The 18,579-nt window shown below is 47.5% G+C and overlaps 1 protein-coding gene across 2 annotated transcripts in view; it reads right to left on the bottom strand.

Annotated features, from left to right (window-relative positions):
* Positions 1-4,640: 4,640 nt before the first annotated feature.
* PATJ (PATJ crumbs cell polarity complex component) overlaps positions 4,641-18,579 on the bottom strand; it is a 144,077-nt gene continuing 130,138 nt past the window's right edge. For both annotated transcript variants that reach the window (XM_064719301.1, XM_064719300.1), the window contains exons 38-44: positions 17,419-17,536; positions 15,819-15,859; positions 15,439-15,561; positions 14,210-14,314; positions 10,776-10,879; positions 9,089-9,212; positions 4,641-7,215 (exon numbers count right to left, since the gene is read on the bottom strand). In XM_064719301.1, the coding sequence (XP_064575371.1) occupies positions 7,069-7,215; positions 9,089-9,212; positions 10,776-10,879; positions 14,210-14,314; positions 15,439-15,561; positions 15,819-15,859; positions 17,419-17,536 (762 nt within the window). In that variant the 3' untranslated portion in view covers positions 4,641-7,068. The remainder of the gene's footprint in view (positions 7,216-9,088; positions 9,213-10,775; positions 10,880-14,209; positions 14,315-15,438; positions 15,562-15,818; positions 15,860-17,418; positions 17,537-18,579) is intronic.

Genomic DNA, 18,579 nt, shown 5'->3' with positions numbered 1-18,579 from the left:
TCTCCTCTCCTCTCCTCTCTCTCCTCTCCTCTCCTCTCCTCTCTCTCCTCTCCTCTCCTCCTCCTCCCTCTCTCTCTCTCCTCTCCTCTCCTCTCCTCTCTCGCACATTAAAGCAGCAATACTTAGTTTTTTGTAACCTGAGGTTATGGGTGTCCTTTTAATCGACTACTTAACTGTATCTCATTTAACTTGTAAGTTTGTGTCCTAATATTTATTATCAGCTCTTCTGTAAGTAGTGGCAGGCAGCGATTGCTCAGTGTATGTAACAACAAACACAAGCTGGATGGATTATGGAAAGCATAAAATCCTATTTATGTTTGCTTATGCGGGTTTGATGCAAGAATTAAAAATTAATGCTGTAGGAAAATATTTGAGCATGCCAGACCCAAACAGGCAGACATTGTTGTGCCTGGGTCTGGAATTACCATATGGCTGTTATTTTTCCCTAATTAAGTTGGAGCTGCCGGGGAAGTGCAGCCCAGTGACAGGCTCTGCATCTCTGGGGTGGGGCAGGGCATTGCAGGCACTGAATCCCAGCAGATTCCCAGCCCAGGGTGTGCTGGTGTTGTCCAAGAGCTCTGTGCAGTGCCTTTGCTGGCAGAAGCATTTTGTGTTTGCTCCTGGCGTTGCCTCTGCTCAGTTTTCATATTCCCAAACTCCTCCTGCAAAGCCAAGCCGTGATTTAAGTGCTGGGACTGAGTCTCCCCCACCATGGAGCACCCACAGGGTCCAGCATCACCCCAAATCTGGGTTTTTCCTTAAATCCCTCTGCTGACAGAGAGGGAGGCAGGGCTCAGGCCCCACTTTTCTTGTTCTGCTGCGTCAGGACCCACTGGGTGCTGTCCCTTGCCTTTGGTGGAGCACACCCACATCTCCCTGATTAGCTAATTACTCTTTTTTCTGTAAGCAGAAGTAAATTCTGGCCCACTCTGGTTGTGGTTCAGTCAGTTCACATCCTGACAGAATTCTCTCGAGCTGCCTTGTGCCCCCATCCTTGCAGGGAGGGGAGAACAGCCCTGACCTCTGTTTGCCATGGAAATCTGCCATCTGCTCAATCTTTTCTTCACACTCTCAGGCATTCACTATCTCAAACTTCTATCTGCCTTATTTTTTTTTTTTTTAATCTATAACCCAAAATGCCTCCTTTATGTACAAATAAAATGAATTAAACCTTTCCCTGTGTGTGTTCCTGTCCTCATGGCTGTGGCTTTTGTGGGGTGACTTCCCACACCTGCACAGCACCAAACCGGCCATTTTTGAGGTTTTTCTTCACATCAGTGACATCCTCCACATCCCCAGGGGGGTCTCTGCACAGATATGACAAAGTGGGATATTTTTTGCAGGAATTCCCCCAATTTGTGTACAAAAGCCAGCACAGGCATCTCTGCCAGGCCCAGCTGCAAGGAAGAAGAGCCATAACACAATTTTTGGACAGTTTTCACAGAGGTTTTTTCCCTGAAAGCTCTGGATCCACACTTGCAGAGAGGAACTTCCCTCAGGAAGGTGGAAGTTCCAATTTCAGCACAATAAATGTGGGAGATTTTGTGCTAACCATCAGGGTGGCTTTGGGAAGTGCCTGCCTCCCCTTGATTTGGGGTGGGGACAGGGAACTTCATTTTGGGGTGTGCTGCAGCTCTGCAGGGAGGCACATTTTGGAGTTTGCTGCCTTTCCCTGCCCCTTTCCCTGCTGTTCCCATCCCTGCAGCCCAGGCTGGTTAATGCATCCCAGGATGTTGATTTTCACTCCTGTGCCTCATCATTCCTCTTTCCCTTCCAACCATCTCTCCCCAGGGAGGAGCAGCTCCTCTGTGGACCCTGAGGGATCATGGATGGGTTGATGCTGCCCCTGGCACCTCCCAGCGCCCAAAATTCCTCCTGTCAAAGTTCCAGACTGCACAAAAAACCAGCTCAGTGCCACAAAGAGCCAGAGCCAGCCTCAATTTATACATTCCAATATCACTGTAGAGATCAAACTAAATATAGGCAAGGAGAAGCACACCCCCAGTGCGAGCACTGCGCAGGACAAATGGAGACAATTAAATCACAGCAAGAAAAGGAATTAATCTAATGATCTTAACAGGCTCAGCATCCAGCAGCCCATCAGCTGGGAAGGGAAAGAGTGATGAGGAGCTTGGCTGAACACGATTTTTCCACTCTCCTTATGGGCATTTCCAGTGTGTATTCCCTTTTGCTGCAAGGAGAGCAGAGGGGACTCTGAGGGTCTCAGCTGAAGCAGCTCAGTGCTCAGGCAAATCCACTTTGCTCTGCCTCGACAGGGTGAGAGGGCTGGGCATGGAGAGGAGAAGGCTTCAGGGGGACCTCAGAGCCCCTTCCAGTGCCTAAAGGGGCTCCAGGAGAGCTGGAGAGGGACTGGGGACAAGGGACAGCACACAGGGAATGGCTCCCACTGCCAGAGGGCAGGGATGGATGGGAGATCAGGGATAAATTCCCTGGGAGGGTGGGCAGGCCCTGGCACAGGTGCCCAGAGCAGCTGTGGCTGCCCCTGGATCCCTGAAATGTCCCAGGCCAGGCTGGAACAACCTGGGACAGTAGGAACTGATGGAACTTGAAGATCTTTTAACCATTCCAGGATCCATCCAAAGAAAAACATCTCCTCTTGAGATTTTTATCAGCCAGAACCTGCCCCACCAGCAGCTTGGACAGGGTCAGTGCAGCAGCTCCCAGCAGAATTTAATGTTCTTAGAAGAAACAAAACTGTTACATCTACCATTATATATATAAATAATAGTATAATTATATATTATACTGTTATTGTGTTATTGTAAATATTATCAGATCATAATATATAATACAATAATAATAATTCAGTAATAATAATTATATATTATACAACTGTTATAACAATTGTATTATAACTATTATATAATAATATATGCTCTCAGCAGCAAAAGCAGATTTCTTTCTGCAGGGGCAGTGTGCTGACTGCTCCTCTGCTCTGGCCCCTGTCCTGTCCCCACAGCTTGGTGTGGAAGGGCCAGCTTGCCCTGGTTTGGCCAGGATGGAAGGCATTTATCAGCAGGAGTGGGACAGGCCGTGATTCCCTTTCCTAGAAAGCTCCTGTCACTGCACCCAGGTGTGTTCTCTTTGCAGGATCCCCTGTTCACAGGGAAGCAGCCAGCTCAGTGTGGGAGTTTGTCTGGGCTGTGCTCAGAGCATCCCTGGGGGCAGCAGCTCCTCTGCCTGGGCTCCAGCCCTGCAACAAGGCTGCAGAAATGCAATATTTTGTCAACTGCTCCATCTAGTGCCATTTCAGCAGAAAGAGCATCCCGAGCACAACACTCAGAGCCGTGCTGGGCTGGGCAGCTCTCCCTGCCCGGGCTCATCCACGGGGATGTGCCAGCAGCCAGCCCTGGCCCTGTGCTTGCCTTGCAGAGCCAGAACCAGGAATCTTCACCCTGATTTTCTCGTTCTTCTAAAATGGGACTGTAAACCTTTCTATGGAAATATCTGCCCTGGAAAACACGACATTCCTCAAGAGCTCTTCAACTGCTCAGGAATCCCTTAGGTTGGATCAGGCCTGGAGCAACCTGGGGTGGTGGAAGGCCCTGTCTGGGGTAGAACAGAATGAGCTTTAAGGTCAGTCCCAACCCAAACCAGTCTGGGATTCTGTGATCCTAAATAAGGATGGAATAAAGAGTTTATGCTACCACTGCATTTCTTCTCTTTTTGTGCAGGAATTGGGAGTAAACTCTGCTCCTCACCCCCACCAGGCTTGGGGAGGCAGCAGAGCCCTCAGAGCCCACCTGGAAAACGCTAAAAGCAAAGTCAGGGTGACCCTTGTTCCTTTTCCATTTGGGATGCTGCAGAACACGGATCTCTCTGATTTGCTGCCATCCTAGGAGGTGCAGCTGTCACAGGAATGTGCTTTTTGGGGAACAAACCCCACTAAGAGGGGTAACAGTGACCATGGCAGTGTTTAACCAGGACATCAAACCAGATATCCAGATGTGTGACCCTGTGGGGAAAGATGATAATGGGATTATGCATCCATGCTGAGCACAACCAATGTTATATAAAAATATAAATATTTTATAAAAATATTTCTATATATAAATATAAATATGTAACTGATGTTTTATACATGTGTGACACCAAATTAATTCTCTCCAGTGCTTTCAGGCAGAGGGACATTAACTGCTCCACCCTGGCATAATCACTTTACCTCCACAGGCCCTATGGATGTCACACTCCCAGGGTGGTAATTGCCATGGGATTAATTACAGGGAATTTAGGGGCATTACAGTGATTCCTCATTGCAGGATAATGAGGTGGGAGTCCCTCACCTCTCCTGCTGGCCCCACCACCACATCATAACCTACTCATGAGTTGGCCAAGAAATGCCAACATCCCCGAGATGGCTCCTGGTGCTGTCACTGCCCAGAGCAGGAAATTCCAGGTCTCTCCAGGTGAGGAAGATGATGGAAGGACTGTGAACAGCACATGGCCCTTCTAAAGTAAAGGCTCTGCCCCCAAGTCCTCAAAGCAAGGCAGGAGAACCCTTAAAACAACAGGAAGCAGAGGAAAATTTCTGCCAGAGCAGGTTTAAATTGGATATCAGGGCATGCAACAGCTTTTAACACTGACTTAAATTAAAATACAGAATAAAACAAATGCACAACTACTTATGCAACTGAGCTTTATTTAGAACCTTTGAAGTCATAAAACGTCTCCTTGTACTGATCTACGTAAACATCCAATCAGGAGGTTTAATTGCTTTTTCCCTTGCACAGAAATGAAGTTTTAAACAAACCAGAACACCCCCACCCAGACAAGCGTGGAGCAAACTGAATTCTCTGCCTTGGCCCTGCACGTGGAGCATGGTCACTGGTTTATCAATTAGTTGCAATATAATTGTTTAATTTTTTTTGGCAGTAATATATTCGAACACACAAAGTGCAAATTACAAGAAGCAGAAAATGTTCTCTCTCCTTCTGAGCAATGAGAAGTGCAAAATGTCTCATCAGCCCATAAATTCTATTGTTTATGTCTATGAACTGCATGTGCATCACAGGCTGATAAACAGCCATGGATTAAACAACTTCATGGATTAAATGTGGCAATGTCTCAGGGTGGGTACAAAAACACAGCACAGAAGAATCATTCCCTTTGGTTGATAAATCCCACACACTGCTGCTGAGGGTTCCTCCTCACAGCTCACCCTCAACTCCTGTGCAAGCAGAGCAGCCTGTCCAGAATTCTCCAGTTTTCCACACCTGGAGAGATCCCTGTGCTCTGCAGGCAGGATTCCACTCACACCTCACCTGGCAAATCAAACAGGACACTGGGAGCCCACTGAAAATGAGAAGTCTCTTCCAGGCACTATTAAGGGAATACCCACCAATGGTTCCAGCAGGCTAAATGCACTTTGTGATTACCTAAAGTTATGGAAAACTTTCCAAGGAAATAAGGAAAACCCTTTTCCATGAGAACTTATCACAGCATTCCTGTCTCAATGTAGTTCACCTCGCTTCAGGACTGGTTCCTGAATGTAAAATGGGGAAAATTCCACTCAATCACACAGAACAGCTGTACCTGTAACACCTCCCTGCACTGCTCAGCTATTATACTGCAGATTTTCAACCTTCTTTCCATTCAATTCCTGGAATTTTTCACACAAAATGAGCAGCCAATTCCGACCCCACCCTCCCTTTGATTTCTCCCAGCTACACCACCATTATAAATTATGCCAAACAGTTCCAAATCAGAGTGGGCTGCTTCCTCCAAACCCCTCCTGCTCCCCTGGACAGGAAGATTAACCCCCAATGCCTTGCACTGCCAGGAACCTGCCTGCCAATTCACCTGCTAAATCACCAAGGCCACATCACTCACACCATCACTGCTTGAGGGCTGGGACATGGAATGAGGTTGGGAACTTTTGGCTGAAGGTTCCTGCACCCCACCCCCAGCGTGGGACCAGCCTTGGGAAGGATTCAGACCCCAAAAAACTGGCTGGGGATTCAGCTGAGCTGGAGGGGGTTGACCTGGCTGTGGGAGAGCATCCCAGCCCTGCCTGGTGTTACCCAAAATTGGCTCTGGCAGCCCCCAGAGAGGAGCATCCTCCAGGATCCATGGAAGCCCCTTCCTGCACTGCCTGATCCTGGGGAGACTCTTGGAAATGCGCATGAGCTTGGTGGTTAGGATGAATCCATGGAGCTGGAGGGACTGCTCACCATCACTCCTAGAATTACAGGATCACATTCCCAAAGCAAACTTTTTGTCTTCATTAAAGTTTCAGGATGAACAATTATGCTGCAGCTTGGCACGACAACAACTGCCTTTGTATGCGACATGCCTGGCATATATCAGCACATTTCTTCTCAAAAAATAGAATTAGAACAGAATGAGCTACGCTGTTGTTGTTCATGCTGCCTAAATATCTGAAAAGGCTCAAACATTTTAAAAGCCTAAAAAAATAAATTTCCCTCTCCCCTCGTTTATTTTTCATGCTAAAGGCTGCAAATTGACACATCACAGTAATTACCTCTGACTAACTTCCACAGACCTACCCAAAGAGATAAACATGAGAAGTTCACATTTGACTATCAGACTTACTGTGCCGAGCACAAATAATTTCCCAGAGGAGAATTTGATATTTCATCATTTGGAACAGTGGTAATTTAATTACATTGCTAATGTTTTCTGGCATACTTGAAAGAACAATTAGCATAAGTAAATCACGAGTGAGATGACAAGTCACTCAGCATTTATTTCTGCCCCTCAGATGAGATCAGTTGATGATCTGAAATTCTCTTTTGTGCGCGAATTGATTCCAGGTTCAGCAGTCGAGGTTCAGAGCAGCGGGGACAAACCGAGGTGTCAAATAAAGCACAATGAGTCCTGTCCTTTGAAGTTCCTTAATTAAACCTTGTCCAGGGGAACCTCTGAAGCCACCAGAAGTCGTGGAGGGCGGGGAGGAAGGCTGGAAAGTCGTGGGAGGCTGGATGAAGCTGGAGACGCGCCTGGAGCGGCGGGAGCGCGGCTCCGGGCTCTGCTGGGGCTGGGCAGTGTTTGACAGCTCTGCTGACGGCCCCAAGGGCTCAGTGTGTCTCAGGACAGCACTGTCAGGGTCACTGTCCCCTTCTGGCGCTTCAGGATGGCCACGGCCTGGTCGTGGGTGACGCCTTCCAGGGCCTCCCCGTTGACGGCCACGATCTGGTCCCCGCGCTTCAGCCGGCCGTCGTCGGCTGCCGCGCCCTGAAACGGCAACACGGGATCTGTGTGGGACCCACGGGGTTCCTGGGGCCTGGAATGAGGCCTGGAGAGGGGGATGGAGCTCTGGGAACCCCTCAGGGGGGATGGAGCTCTGGGGATCCCTCAGGGCCAGGAGAAATGGGGGATGGAGCTCTGGGGATCCCTCATGGAGAAATGGGGGATGGAGCTCTGGGAATCCCTGAGGGGGGATGGAGCTCTGGGAACCCCTCAGGGGGAATGGAGCTCTGGGAACCCCTCAGGGCAGGAGAAATGGGGGGATGGAGCTCTGGGAACCCCTCAGGGCCGGAGAAATGGGGATGAGCTCTGTAATCCTCAGGGCCGAGAAATGGGGATGGAGCTCTGGGAACCCCTCAGGGGGAATGGAGCTCTGGGAACCCCTCAGGGCAGGAGAAATGGCAGCTCTGAGCTCCCCCCGAGCGCTGCTGCCCATCACTGCCCCACCCTGCCAGGGTATGTGCCCAGGAAGGGAGAGCTGGCTCTTCCCTGGAAAAAGGCCTGGGGAGGGACTGGTTCTGGATTTTATGGTCATGGAGAAGCTTGCTAAAGCAGCATTTAAATGTACTCCATGCCTGAGAAACAGTGGGGAGGGAAAAGGAACCAAGCTGGGCATTGCCCCCAGCCCCAGCAGAGATGCAGAAATGGCCTTGGGTTGTTCAGGTTGAACATCAGATTAATTTTTTTTCATTTTTTTCACCAAAAGGTGCCAAGCATTGGAGCAGACTGCCCAGGGGAGCCCCCATCCTTGGAGGGATTTAAAAGCCATGTGGATGTGGCACTTGGGGACATTGGTTGGCAGTGCTGGGGGAATGGCAGGACTTGGTGATCTCAGAGGGTTTTTCCAACCTAAAAAGTCCTGAAAGCTTCCACAGAGCTTTAGAAATGGCTCCTCTCCTCCAGACATCTCAGGGAAGTTCTGTTACCTAAATCCCAAGCCCTGCCTGCCCTCTGTTGGCTCACAGTGTCTCTTTCTGCCCCACCTGCAGGAACTTCAGGCTCCATTTAGGATTTCTCAGTCATGCTCACATCTAGAAACTTGTAGCCCTAAGCATCCGTAAAAGGCACAATATTTTAATAATTTCAATTTGTACAAATACCAGATGTTTGTGGTTTGAGCCCCAGAAGAGCAGGAGCAGGAGATTTGGCTCCTACTTTACCATCACCTACCCCAGCACAAGTGACAGCAGGTAGGCACAGGGCATGTGACAGACTTCACAATTATTTTATAGCAAGTATCCCTAATTCCCACTGGTTTTCCTTCCTCCCCTTCCATTTCCTGAAGGTGTGGCCATGCCTGACAAGCCTTGCTGGCTCATTTTTAGCAGGGGATGGCTGGGAACAGGGCCATATCTCCCTCCTGTAAAATGCTGTATTATGATTCTTCCCCAGCCTCAGAGGCTGGAGCTCTCTGTACCTGGCAGGGACCCCCCAGTCCCCCCAGACACTCAGGGCTGGCATCAGAGCTGGGCTAATTCCTGTTTGTTCATCAGGACACAACATCTCTGCAATTTCCTCACTCCTGCACAGTGGGGAGAAAAGATGCCTTCAATACCTCCTGCAAATCTCTTGGAGATTTACAGATAGGAAACTGCCTTATAAATATTTTAATGTACAAAGCCAAGTTTCTCAAGTACACAGAGCAATTTTGCTGAGACAAAGCGTCTTGTTTCAGCCATCAGAAATATGAAATATAAACTGAGAAGCCAGCCATGAGTTCTGGGTCCACTAACTCACAGCAGCCTACTCAGACAGTACATTTTGCTTTTTGCTACATAATATATTAACCAAACCAAATCTTAGGTTCATTTTTAAAGATAATACAGGAAAAAAGGGGAGAAAGCAAAAAAATAAAAGATACCTTGGCAAATATAGTCTTGACATAAATGGGCAGGTCTCCATGGGGACTTCCATACCCCCCTACAATGCTAAATCCCAGTCCATCAGAGCCTTTCTCCAAGGTAATAATCTTGGGCTGAGGCGCTCTGAAAACACAATAAATTATTATCACTCAAATAAGCAGTGTCTGTCTCAGGAACACTTACACTGACATTTATCTACCATGAAGTTCTTTCACACAGTCACAATCCATGACCCTTGCACTGGAACATTCCTGCAAAGCCCAGAGTTCAAAGGCTGCTCTGTGTGCTCCAGCTCCTCACTAGGAAAAAAATTATTTTTAAGGATTGTATTATACCCACATGCCTGTGCTCTTAACTCCAGAGCTCATTAGCTGGAGCCTGAACTCTTCAGGGGTTTCCTCTGCCTACACTGACCAAAGGAAGATTTTTTTTTGTGGAATTTAGACCACTCATATGAATTGATCTATCTCATATTTGAAATTACATGTAATTTATAATTATTTTGAAATAATTACTTAAAATGTATTTTAAATAAATTTATTAAAAATTAAATTTTACTTGACTATTTAAATTAATTTTATTTATGTAAAAAATAATTAGGTGTGTAGGAAGAGCTGCTGTGGACAGAAGGTGGTGGCACAGCTGCCCAGGGCAGTGGTGGAGTGCCCAGCCCTGTGTGGATGTGGCACTTGGGGACAGGGGTCAGTGGTGCCTTTGGCAGTTGGACTCCATGATCTGACAGAGCTTTTCCAACCTAAACCATTCCATGATTCCATGGAATTCATTTGGCATCTTCCACCTCTCTAAAGGTGCAGCCCAAGCTGAGTAATATCTGTGCATTTTTTAGGATTTACCTAATTCTGCTTCATATTTTCACCTCCAAATTTCCCTGCTGCTTTGATATGAAAAAAGAATTGAAATCCTTCTGCAAAGCAAGCAGTTCTCCTTTGGGAGCAGCAATAAAACCAGTATCTCACATTGTAAGACCACAGAATGCAGCACAAGGAGCTCAACTTTTACACTCAACCCTCCTGAGGTAGGGCAGCAACTTCTTAAAATAAATAGAGTGAACCACAGAATGAAAATGGAGAGCAGAATGAAAATGATGAGCTGAAATGGAGAATAAATGAATTTCAAAATGGTAACTGGGATGCTACAGTGAGAAAAGCACACAATGGGAAATGATGCATGGCAGGGCTGGACCTCCAACTTCCATCACCACACACAAGTGCTGCAAGCAGGAATGATTTTAATTCCATTTTTTGACTCATAAAGCGATAAAGATCGAAAAGATAAAGTCTTGTTTTGTAACGTGTCTTTAACACCCCTGGCATCAGTCTGCCAATACCCAATTATTTCAAATTGCTATGATCACAACTCCTTCCAGATGAGGAAGCCAATGGACAAGGGCAGAAATACCATGTCAGCACAACATTAAGGAAGAAAAGGGATACTTTTTCCTTGAAAAACACCCAGAAATAGTGCTTGGAAACACATTTTGTGCTTATTTACTCCAGCAATTTCTGTCAGCAGGCGAAGAGACAGCCAGGAGCCCACCATCAGCCTGGGGAAGGTCACAGAGCTTTCATTTTACAGGTGATGGAAAAGTAGAGAAAGAAGCAGTGGGAGAGACCTCCCTGCACCTTTCCCAGCCCAGGAATCCCCCCCAGCCCTGCAGGAACTCACTCAGGCTCCTCGGAGGGGTGCTCGGAGGGCAGGCTGAGGCTGCAGCCCGTGGACATGCTCTCCAGCTGGCTGGCAATGGCACTGATGTTGGTGTCTGCCACCACCTGGGCAACAGGGAGGCAAGGAAACACGGGTTGGAAAATCAGCTGCTGGCTTTTACCCCAAGTAAAACCCAAATTCTACTCTTAAATCTCCACACTTTCAGGTAAGAGGAGCCGCTTTTCTGGGGTTCAATGCAAATTTTGCTCTGAAGTTTCTCTTGCCCTCACAAGGCCATCACTCAGGCTCTGAGCAAAGGGGAAGAGTCTTTCTGGGCAATCCAGAGAAAAAAGCTGCTTTTCCAAGGAAAGAGAGCCAACACAAGGGGTCCAGGATTGCTCTTGAAAGAAACCACCACAACCTTTAAGAGAACCCCAAGACCCAAGGGACCATTGGGCAAAACCCTGAAATGCCTCAGACTGGTTTGATTGATGAGTAGGGAACAAATGAATCCTTGGTTTTGATTTCTCTGAATTTTTAGCCTGAAAACAAACTGGATTGTTCAACTTCCCAATTCTGGGTCCTCTCTTATTCTGAAAACATCCTGAGGGCTGGAGCACCTTTCTATGGAAAAGGTTTCTATAGAAAAGGTTTCCATGGAAAAGGGTTCCATGGAAAGGTTTCTTTCTCTAGGCTGGGAGAGCTGGGGGTGCTCACCTGGAGAAAAGGAGGTTCCAAGGAGAGCTCAGAGCTCCTTCCAGAGCCCAAAGGGGCTCCAGGAGAGCTGCAGAGGGACTGGGGACAAGGATGGAGGGACAGGACACAGGGAATGGCTCCCACTGCCAGAGGGCAGGGATGGAGGGGAGATTGGGCAGGAATTCCTTCTGTGAGAGTAGTGAGGGCCCTGGTATTAACTTTATTTTTAATGAATTGATGCTGATTTTTAATTTACTTTGTTTTTTTCTGGAAAATTTTCAAAGAAACCACCACAAAGTGGTTTGGGTTTGAAGTATTTACAGCTGAAAGGACATCAATTTCCCAGCAGGTCCACGCTGTGGTTATCCCCTAACTCCATCTCCCTCTGAGGGGATATTCCTCTCTGCCTGACATTTACTGCAGCACAGGAGTTCAGCTCAGACACAGTGAGGAACAGCCAGGAAGCACAATTCCAATATTTCCTCCAGCTATGGCCCTGTTTTATCAAAGTCAGCAGGTACTTCTTCCACTCATTGCTGTGAATTTCGCTTTAAGGAAAACTTCCCTTTTCAAAGTAAGAAATGTGTTCTATAAATCTGTTTCAAATGAGTGCTCACAATTCTCCCATAGCAACATTTCCCTCTTTCCCAGCCACCTGGAGCCCAGAGGGTGATGGAGCCAGGAGGTTTCCATGCAAATTCTGCATCCAGGACTGGGGTTCCAGGGTGCCCCAAAGGAAAGGGGTCCAGCAGATGAGAACAGCTCCTGGCTCAGCCAGCACAGACCCCACCAAGGCTCCCTTCCTGTGCCATCACAGTAAGGAATTCCAGCCAGGATTTGTCTTTTTTTTTTGTTGTTGCTCAATAAAATGAGGGTAAAACCAAATCTGTATTCAAAAATCTTCAGCTGGCAGCAAGAACACATCAGAGTTCAACAACCTTGTGAAAAAGCTCCCCCTTATCTCATTACTACACCTGCAGAAAAGAAATTAAATTAAACCAAGGCATCAAAACAGCTGAGAGGGATGATTGCTCCCCTGAGACCTTAATCTGCCATTTGCAAACAGCATTTGCAAACCCCTTCCTCCCCAGGACGTGCCCACAATAAGCCTTTCCAGCCCACTGAACACAATTATCTGACCCCTCAGAGCAGTGGCCCACCCTGATAATAAACAGAATTACTTCATGGCACCCCACTCGTGATGATCACAGTGATAGGGCTGCTCCTCTTGGAGGGTTTTGGTTAAAAAGGAGCAGTTTGGTGGTGGAGAGGCTCCTGTGCTTGCTGGGGAAGGGAACCACCACCAGGCTTTGACACCACTCCAGGTGCTAAAACACAACACCCCACCTTCCCAGAGCAGGTTTCTGATAGAGGCAAACAGCCTCTATTCTATCCCAATAAACTCCATCATCTGAGAACAGCACCAAGCTCATTGCAATGAGGCAGAATGCTCAGAAGAAGGAAAAGAGCCAACTGACAGCCCCAAAGGCACTTCCAGAAGCAGCTCTTTGACCCAGTGGCACTTCTAGAAGCAGCCCTTTGTTTGTGGGAGCCACCCGGTGCCAGAGTGCCCCATCAGGAATATTTTTAAATCCATCATGAGGTGCAATATTGAGCTGTATTACAGCTTTCAAAGATGAGCAATTTTGGGTTCTGCAGCAAGCTTTCATTTTCTATTCAGGGAACACTGTTGACATGAAAAGTGAAATTGCTCAACGTTGGTAACAATATGATAACTATAATTTAACAGAGAATCCTCAGCTGGTGTGAATCTGTGTGTTTCCTCTGACTTCAATGGAACTACACAAAACACCATCTGCTCTGGAACTGGCTCATCACTTACTGGGTCAGCAGTTCATGGACAGACAAAACAAAGAATGAGCAAGTCTCAAACTAAGTTTATTATCATTTCATTGCCTCTTTTTTCTTCCCCCCCTCACCCCTGTTTTTTATAGTCTCATTTGTGTCATAATACAAGCAGGAAGCTTGCAAAAGTCCCTCAGGATGAGTTCCAATCCAAAATGCTGTGATGAAAAAGGGAGTTAAGAGCAGATTTTAGTGGTGCCTTCAGCTTGTTTTCCAATTGTTGCAATAATTCTGCTAAAGAGGAGAATTTTGAATTCTAACTGGCAAGTATTTCCCCCATTTCCTTGTGTAAACATAAAAATAAACTATGGATCAGCACAGTGGCAGGCAGCAATCAGAAACAATGTGGCAGAATTTGTCCCTTTTAGCTCCCAGAGAAACACAGCAGTGACAGCTCTGTTTTCTCTCTTCACTGTTTTATCCTTCACCTGATGAATAATCAGTTCCAGGCAGCTCTGACTCAGTGATGATGCCACCATTTTTCCTAAATTCTGCTAGAATTTCCTTCAGGGACAAGGAATCCACCCTGTGGGTCCCTGTCTCATTACATCACAAGCACACACACACATTTTCTTGTTCCTAGTTAACTTCCAATTAAAAAAAAAACAAACCCCACAACTTGGAAGCTTGTTGATTTATCACGTGTGGCAACAAGTTATTTTGTTCCCTTTGTTGTGCTTTTACAGAGCCACGCTCACAGCCTGTGTGAATGGCAATAAAGAATTTTTGAATGGAAATGATTTCTTGCTCTCCTTCTGTGTAATTCCCACCAGCAAAGCACCCTGCAATTCTGTGATGCCTTATGCCAGGGATGCTCAGGGATTTTTTTTTTTCCTTTCCTGAATGCCATTTATCTACCCTGCTGCAGCTGCATGTTCAATTTATCACCATACCTGCAGGATAATGCTCCCATAAGCATTCTTTAGTAGATTAACTGCATCTGCATGAGACAGCCCATCCAAAGGTTGCCCATTAATGCTGACAATCCGATCTCCAACCTGAAAGTACAACAGCAATGGAAAATTACCAGCATTAGGGAAAATTAAAAATTAAGAATGCTTAAAATTCCTCGTGAACTTGGCACTGCACAGTCATGCTTCTCTTTTGCAGGATCCCTTTTGTGAGGATTCTGCACTGCCAGTGATCATTTCCCATTCTTTTTTTAACACTAACAATATGATCAGAGAAAACAAAGATGGGTTGTGTTTTGCTCTTTCTATTTGCAAGCAGAGAGGGAGGGGGATTTTCTCTGCTGTCCTTCCATCCAGAAAGGATTCATTTGTGCCTGAATGTGCAGACAAGTTCATATTCTTCCAGACCTTGTAAGCACGTGCTGAATGTTGTAGGGGAGAGAAGGAACTTCTGATATTAATCCAATTAACCTGGATGATTTCTTCTTCCTACACACAGAAAAATGATGTCGACCCTGCCATTGTTTAATTCCATCAGAGACAAGGCAGGAGTGTAGCAGCATGTCCTAATGAATCTCATGGGCCAAAGCACGTGGATCTGCATAATAAATTCTTCTCAATCCTCCTGATTCCTTGAGACTCTCTCCAAAACTGGAAGTGTTCACCATGGCCATGCCTGGAAACCCACACATGCTGTGGGTCTGACACAAGTGCCTTGTTTTGCTGTTTATTTAAGATCAAACAACTCATTTCTGACCTGGTTTCTTCTTTCTTTCTTTCTTTCATTTCTGGTTGGAGCTCTAAAGATGCCCAGTCTGGAGTTCCCAAAATACCTGTGGTTTCCAGAGGGCCTCTTGCTGCCCTGCCTGGCTCTGGATGAACACAGACATCCCATGACCACTATAAATGCATTTAAGCTCCTTCTCTTTACATCACTTTCCCAATATGGGCAGCAATTGCCAAGATGGGAAGAGAAGGGCAGGTTTGTTTATTGGGGTGGGTTTTTTTGTTTGTTTGTTTTTTCCTTGTTGTTGTTGTTTTGCTTTTATATAAATAGAGGCAGAGCAGTCTGTGAGAGATTATCACTGACAGCAGATGCAGAAGTTCTTGAGGCTTCAAGGGACAGGTGGGAGATGAAACAGGAAATATTAGGGGCCTAATATTTCCTAATATGAGGAACTATTAGGAGACAGCAGGGCCCCTGTACTCACTCTGAGCCTCTGCGTGCGAGCAGCCACTCCGCTGGCCTGGATCATGGCGATGAAGATGGGGATGTCCCCCAGGGGACTGCCCTTCCCTCCTGCTATGCTGACACCCAGGGCATCATATGGGCCCTGGAACACAGCAAAAAACCCATCTGCAGCAGGGGCAACTGGCAGAGTGCAGGGTATGGCAGCACTGACTGCTTAGATTGGTGGAACAGGAGAAAATGGGTCTGACACACACATCTCCTCACCCAAAGCACAGGCACACATCCAACCCTGAGTGCACACACAAATCATGCAGCCTGACTCGAGAGAAATGCTGCAAAAATGAACAGTTTCAGTGGAAGGAGCTGGCTTTGTGAATGGGCAGAAAACAACTCACTGACCCTTGTTATCTCCACAGTCCTCGGGCCCGTATCGGCGCCTCCTAATAAAGAAACAAACAATTAGCTTCTGTAATTAAGAGATAATATAATTAAGAGATAACACTGTCAGGTGACAACGGTCCCTTGCTGCCTAGGCAGAGTTATCACCAGGCAGGAGTGGAGGCTTCCTGTGCCAAGGCAAGCAGTGAGGAGGAGGAGGAGGAGGAGGAGGAAGGATGAATGTGGTGCAATCCCTCCCGGTGTCACCCTGACTCCCATTGTAGCCTAGGCACAATCTGTGGCACTGCAGCACTCTGCCAGCCTGCAGAGCAGCCCTATTGTGCCCTCACTCAATTAAAGATTGGATTATTATTCCTAAATCCCAGCGTCCTTGCACAAAGGGCTCTGGGAATGGAGCAGTTCCAGGGATCTCCTCTTCTTCCCCTTTGGGCTGTGCTGGAAAATAATGGACAGGCAGGAAGTCAGGATGGTGTGCATCCAGTAAAAGGGTGTGGAAAAGTACTCAAAATACTGGGAAAAGGAAGGGAAAAGGGAAAGAAAATGGGAAGGAAAAGGGGAAAGAAAAGGGGAAGGAAAAGGGGAAAGAAAAGAGGAAGGAAAAGGGGAAAAAAAAGGGGAAAGAAGTAAGGATGAGGAAAAGGAAAAAGGGAAGGTAATAAAGGTGAGAGGGAAAGGAAAAGGGTAAGAGGAAAAAAGGAACAGGGAAAAGGGAGGAAGGAAAGTGGGAAAGGGGGAAGGGAAGAGTGGAGAGGAGAATAAAAAGTAAAGAAAAAAAGGCACAGAGAGACTTCAGAGTTTAGTTCAAACTGCAACTTTTTCAGCCCAGGAAGCTGATGGTGTAGTCAGGTCCTGAGCTCTGCTACACCCACCCCTAACTGAATCAGCTTTAATGAAACTAGAAGGCTGGCAGAGTAAATCTCCTCCAAAATTCCACAATTCCTACCCCCCAGACCAGCACTCCCCACATCCATGCAGGTGTGCCTGGGCAGGAGCTCTGTGGCACTGGGAGCCCAGCCCTGGGACACCAAAGCAGGGTCAGGAAATGCCCAGACAGCACCACGAAGGATAAGGAGGCCCAAAAGCCACCAGGCTCCTGCAGAAGAAATGTCTTCTTCTCCTGCCCATGGTCAGATGTGAGCAAAGATTCCCAAATCCTGGAGCCACCCTCTCCAGGCTGCTGCAGGTTTTGGATTTTTAACACTCTCTAAACCTGCAAACTGGGCATTGTGACTCTCTCATTACAAAACACCCCTTTATGCACTCAAGAGCAACAGAGATATAAATGAGGTGGTGGCAGCTTTATTCCCTGAGAAAACCATTCCTAATGTGAGAACCATGCCTGTGCTAAGGCTCTGACAAGGGGAATGGCAGGGCACAGGAATTCTGCACTTAAAACAGAGGGGCCACTCCTCCTCCAGCAGAAATAAAAATAATAAAAATAATGTCATCTTCTGGGAAGTGTTTGGGTCTAAAAACATCCGTGGGGCATCTTTGGGGAGGCTGGGCAGGAAAGGCAGACTTGAGTGCTCAGTTTGGCTTTCAAAGCAGCAGGGTACAGAGCAAACCCCATCAGCTGTTCTGACAGCTGCCCAGCTTGTACCTGAGCCTCTCTGGGCTGTGTCTGCTGAGGATCTCTTGGTGCTGACAAAGTTCTGCAGGCTGGAGAGGACGGGGGCGAGCGCGGGGTGGAAGTGGCTGTGGGCACTCTGCTGGCTCGCCTGAGGGTGAAAATAGAGAACAAAACCCATGAGTCAAACCCCAAAGCGAACTTTAAACCAGACCCTGTGACAGATGGGAGCAGCTGTGCTCTGTGCCAGCCACGCTGGAAATGCCACATTGGCCACGCCAGTGCAAACCCCTCTGTGAGGGGAACTGACCAAAATCTCCCCGTGGAGGTGAAGTCACCACCCCTGCAGGGATGGAACAGATGTGTGGATGTGGCACTCGGCACAGGGGTTAGTGCTGGGCTTGGCAGTGCTGGGGAATGCTTGGATCTGATGGCCTCAGAGGGGTTTTCCAACCTCAGTGATCCTGTGGTGCTGCTCACAGTGCTACACACCCTTATTCCACATTTATGTGTTGCTCAGGTCAGCTTCAGACAGTGTTCCTCTCTCTCAGCTGCTCCCTGGGTGTCCCACACCTCAGAAGAAGGGGAAATGAAATGTTGGGCACTTTCCCTGTGGTGCCCCTGCATGCCCAAGCACCCAGGAGGACAAAGAGTTGCTCTCTCACATGAGGGGGATAACAGGGACACCCATCCTGTCACTGGCAGGAATCTTTGCTGGTTTAGCTGAATACACTGCAATTGCTCCTCCTATCTGCCCAAGAACCTCCTCTCATTTCTAGAAGAACATGGCAGATGACACAGGAGAGCCTCCAAAGGGAGAAGCTCACTCCTGCTGCCCTTCCCATTTCCCTCCTTTTCCTTCTCTCCTTTTCTGCTTTTATCTTTGATGCCTTGTGCAGGCTGCCCTGGAGCACAGTTCCAGAATCAAGCAGGGATTTATTCCAAGGATCTCCTCCATGGATCCACCTTGGGCAGCACCAGAACCCAGCCAGGGCTGCACCCAAGATGAACCAAAATGGCCCCAAAATGCACGAGGGGCACGGGCTCTGTCCCTGGGATCAGTTCTGCTCCATTTGCACCTTGCAGTTCATTGTCCCATTCCAGCTTTAGCCCAGGCAGTCCCACCCTGCTTGTTTTTCTCTCTCCAGCCCACGGGGTTTGTGCTCTGGGCTGAGATTTGGGTCATTTGTCCTT

This window comes from Zonotrichia leucophrys, chromosome 8 (assembly GCF_028769735.1).
Source record: "Zonotrichia leucophrys gambelii isolate GWCS_2022_RI chromosome 8, RI_Zleu_2.0, whole genome shotgun sequence".
Lineage (NCBI taxonomy): Eukaryota > Metazoa > Chordata > Aves > Passeriformes > Passerellidae > Zonotrichia > Zonotrichia leucophrys.
The sequence above is the reverse complement of the archived record's forward strand: the minus strand, read 5'-3'. Positions and strand labels throughout refer to the sequence as shown.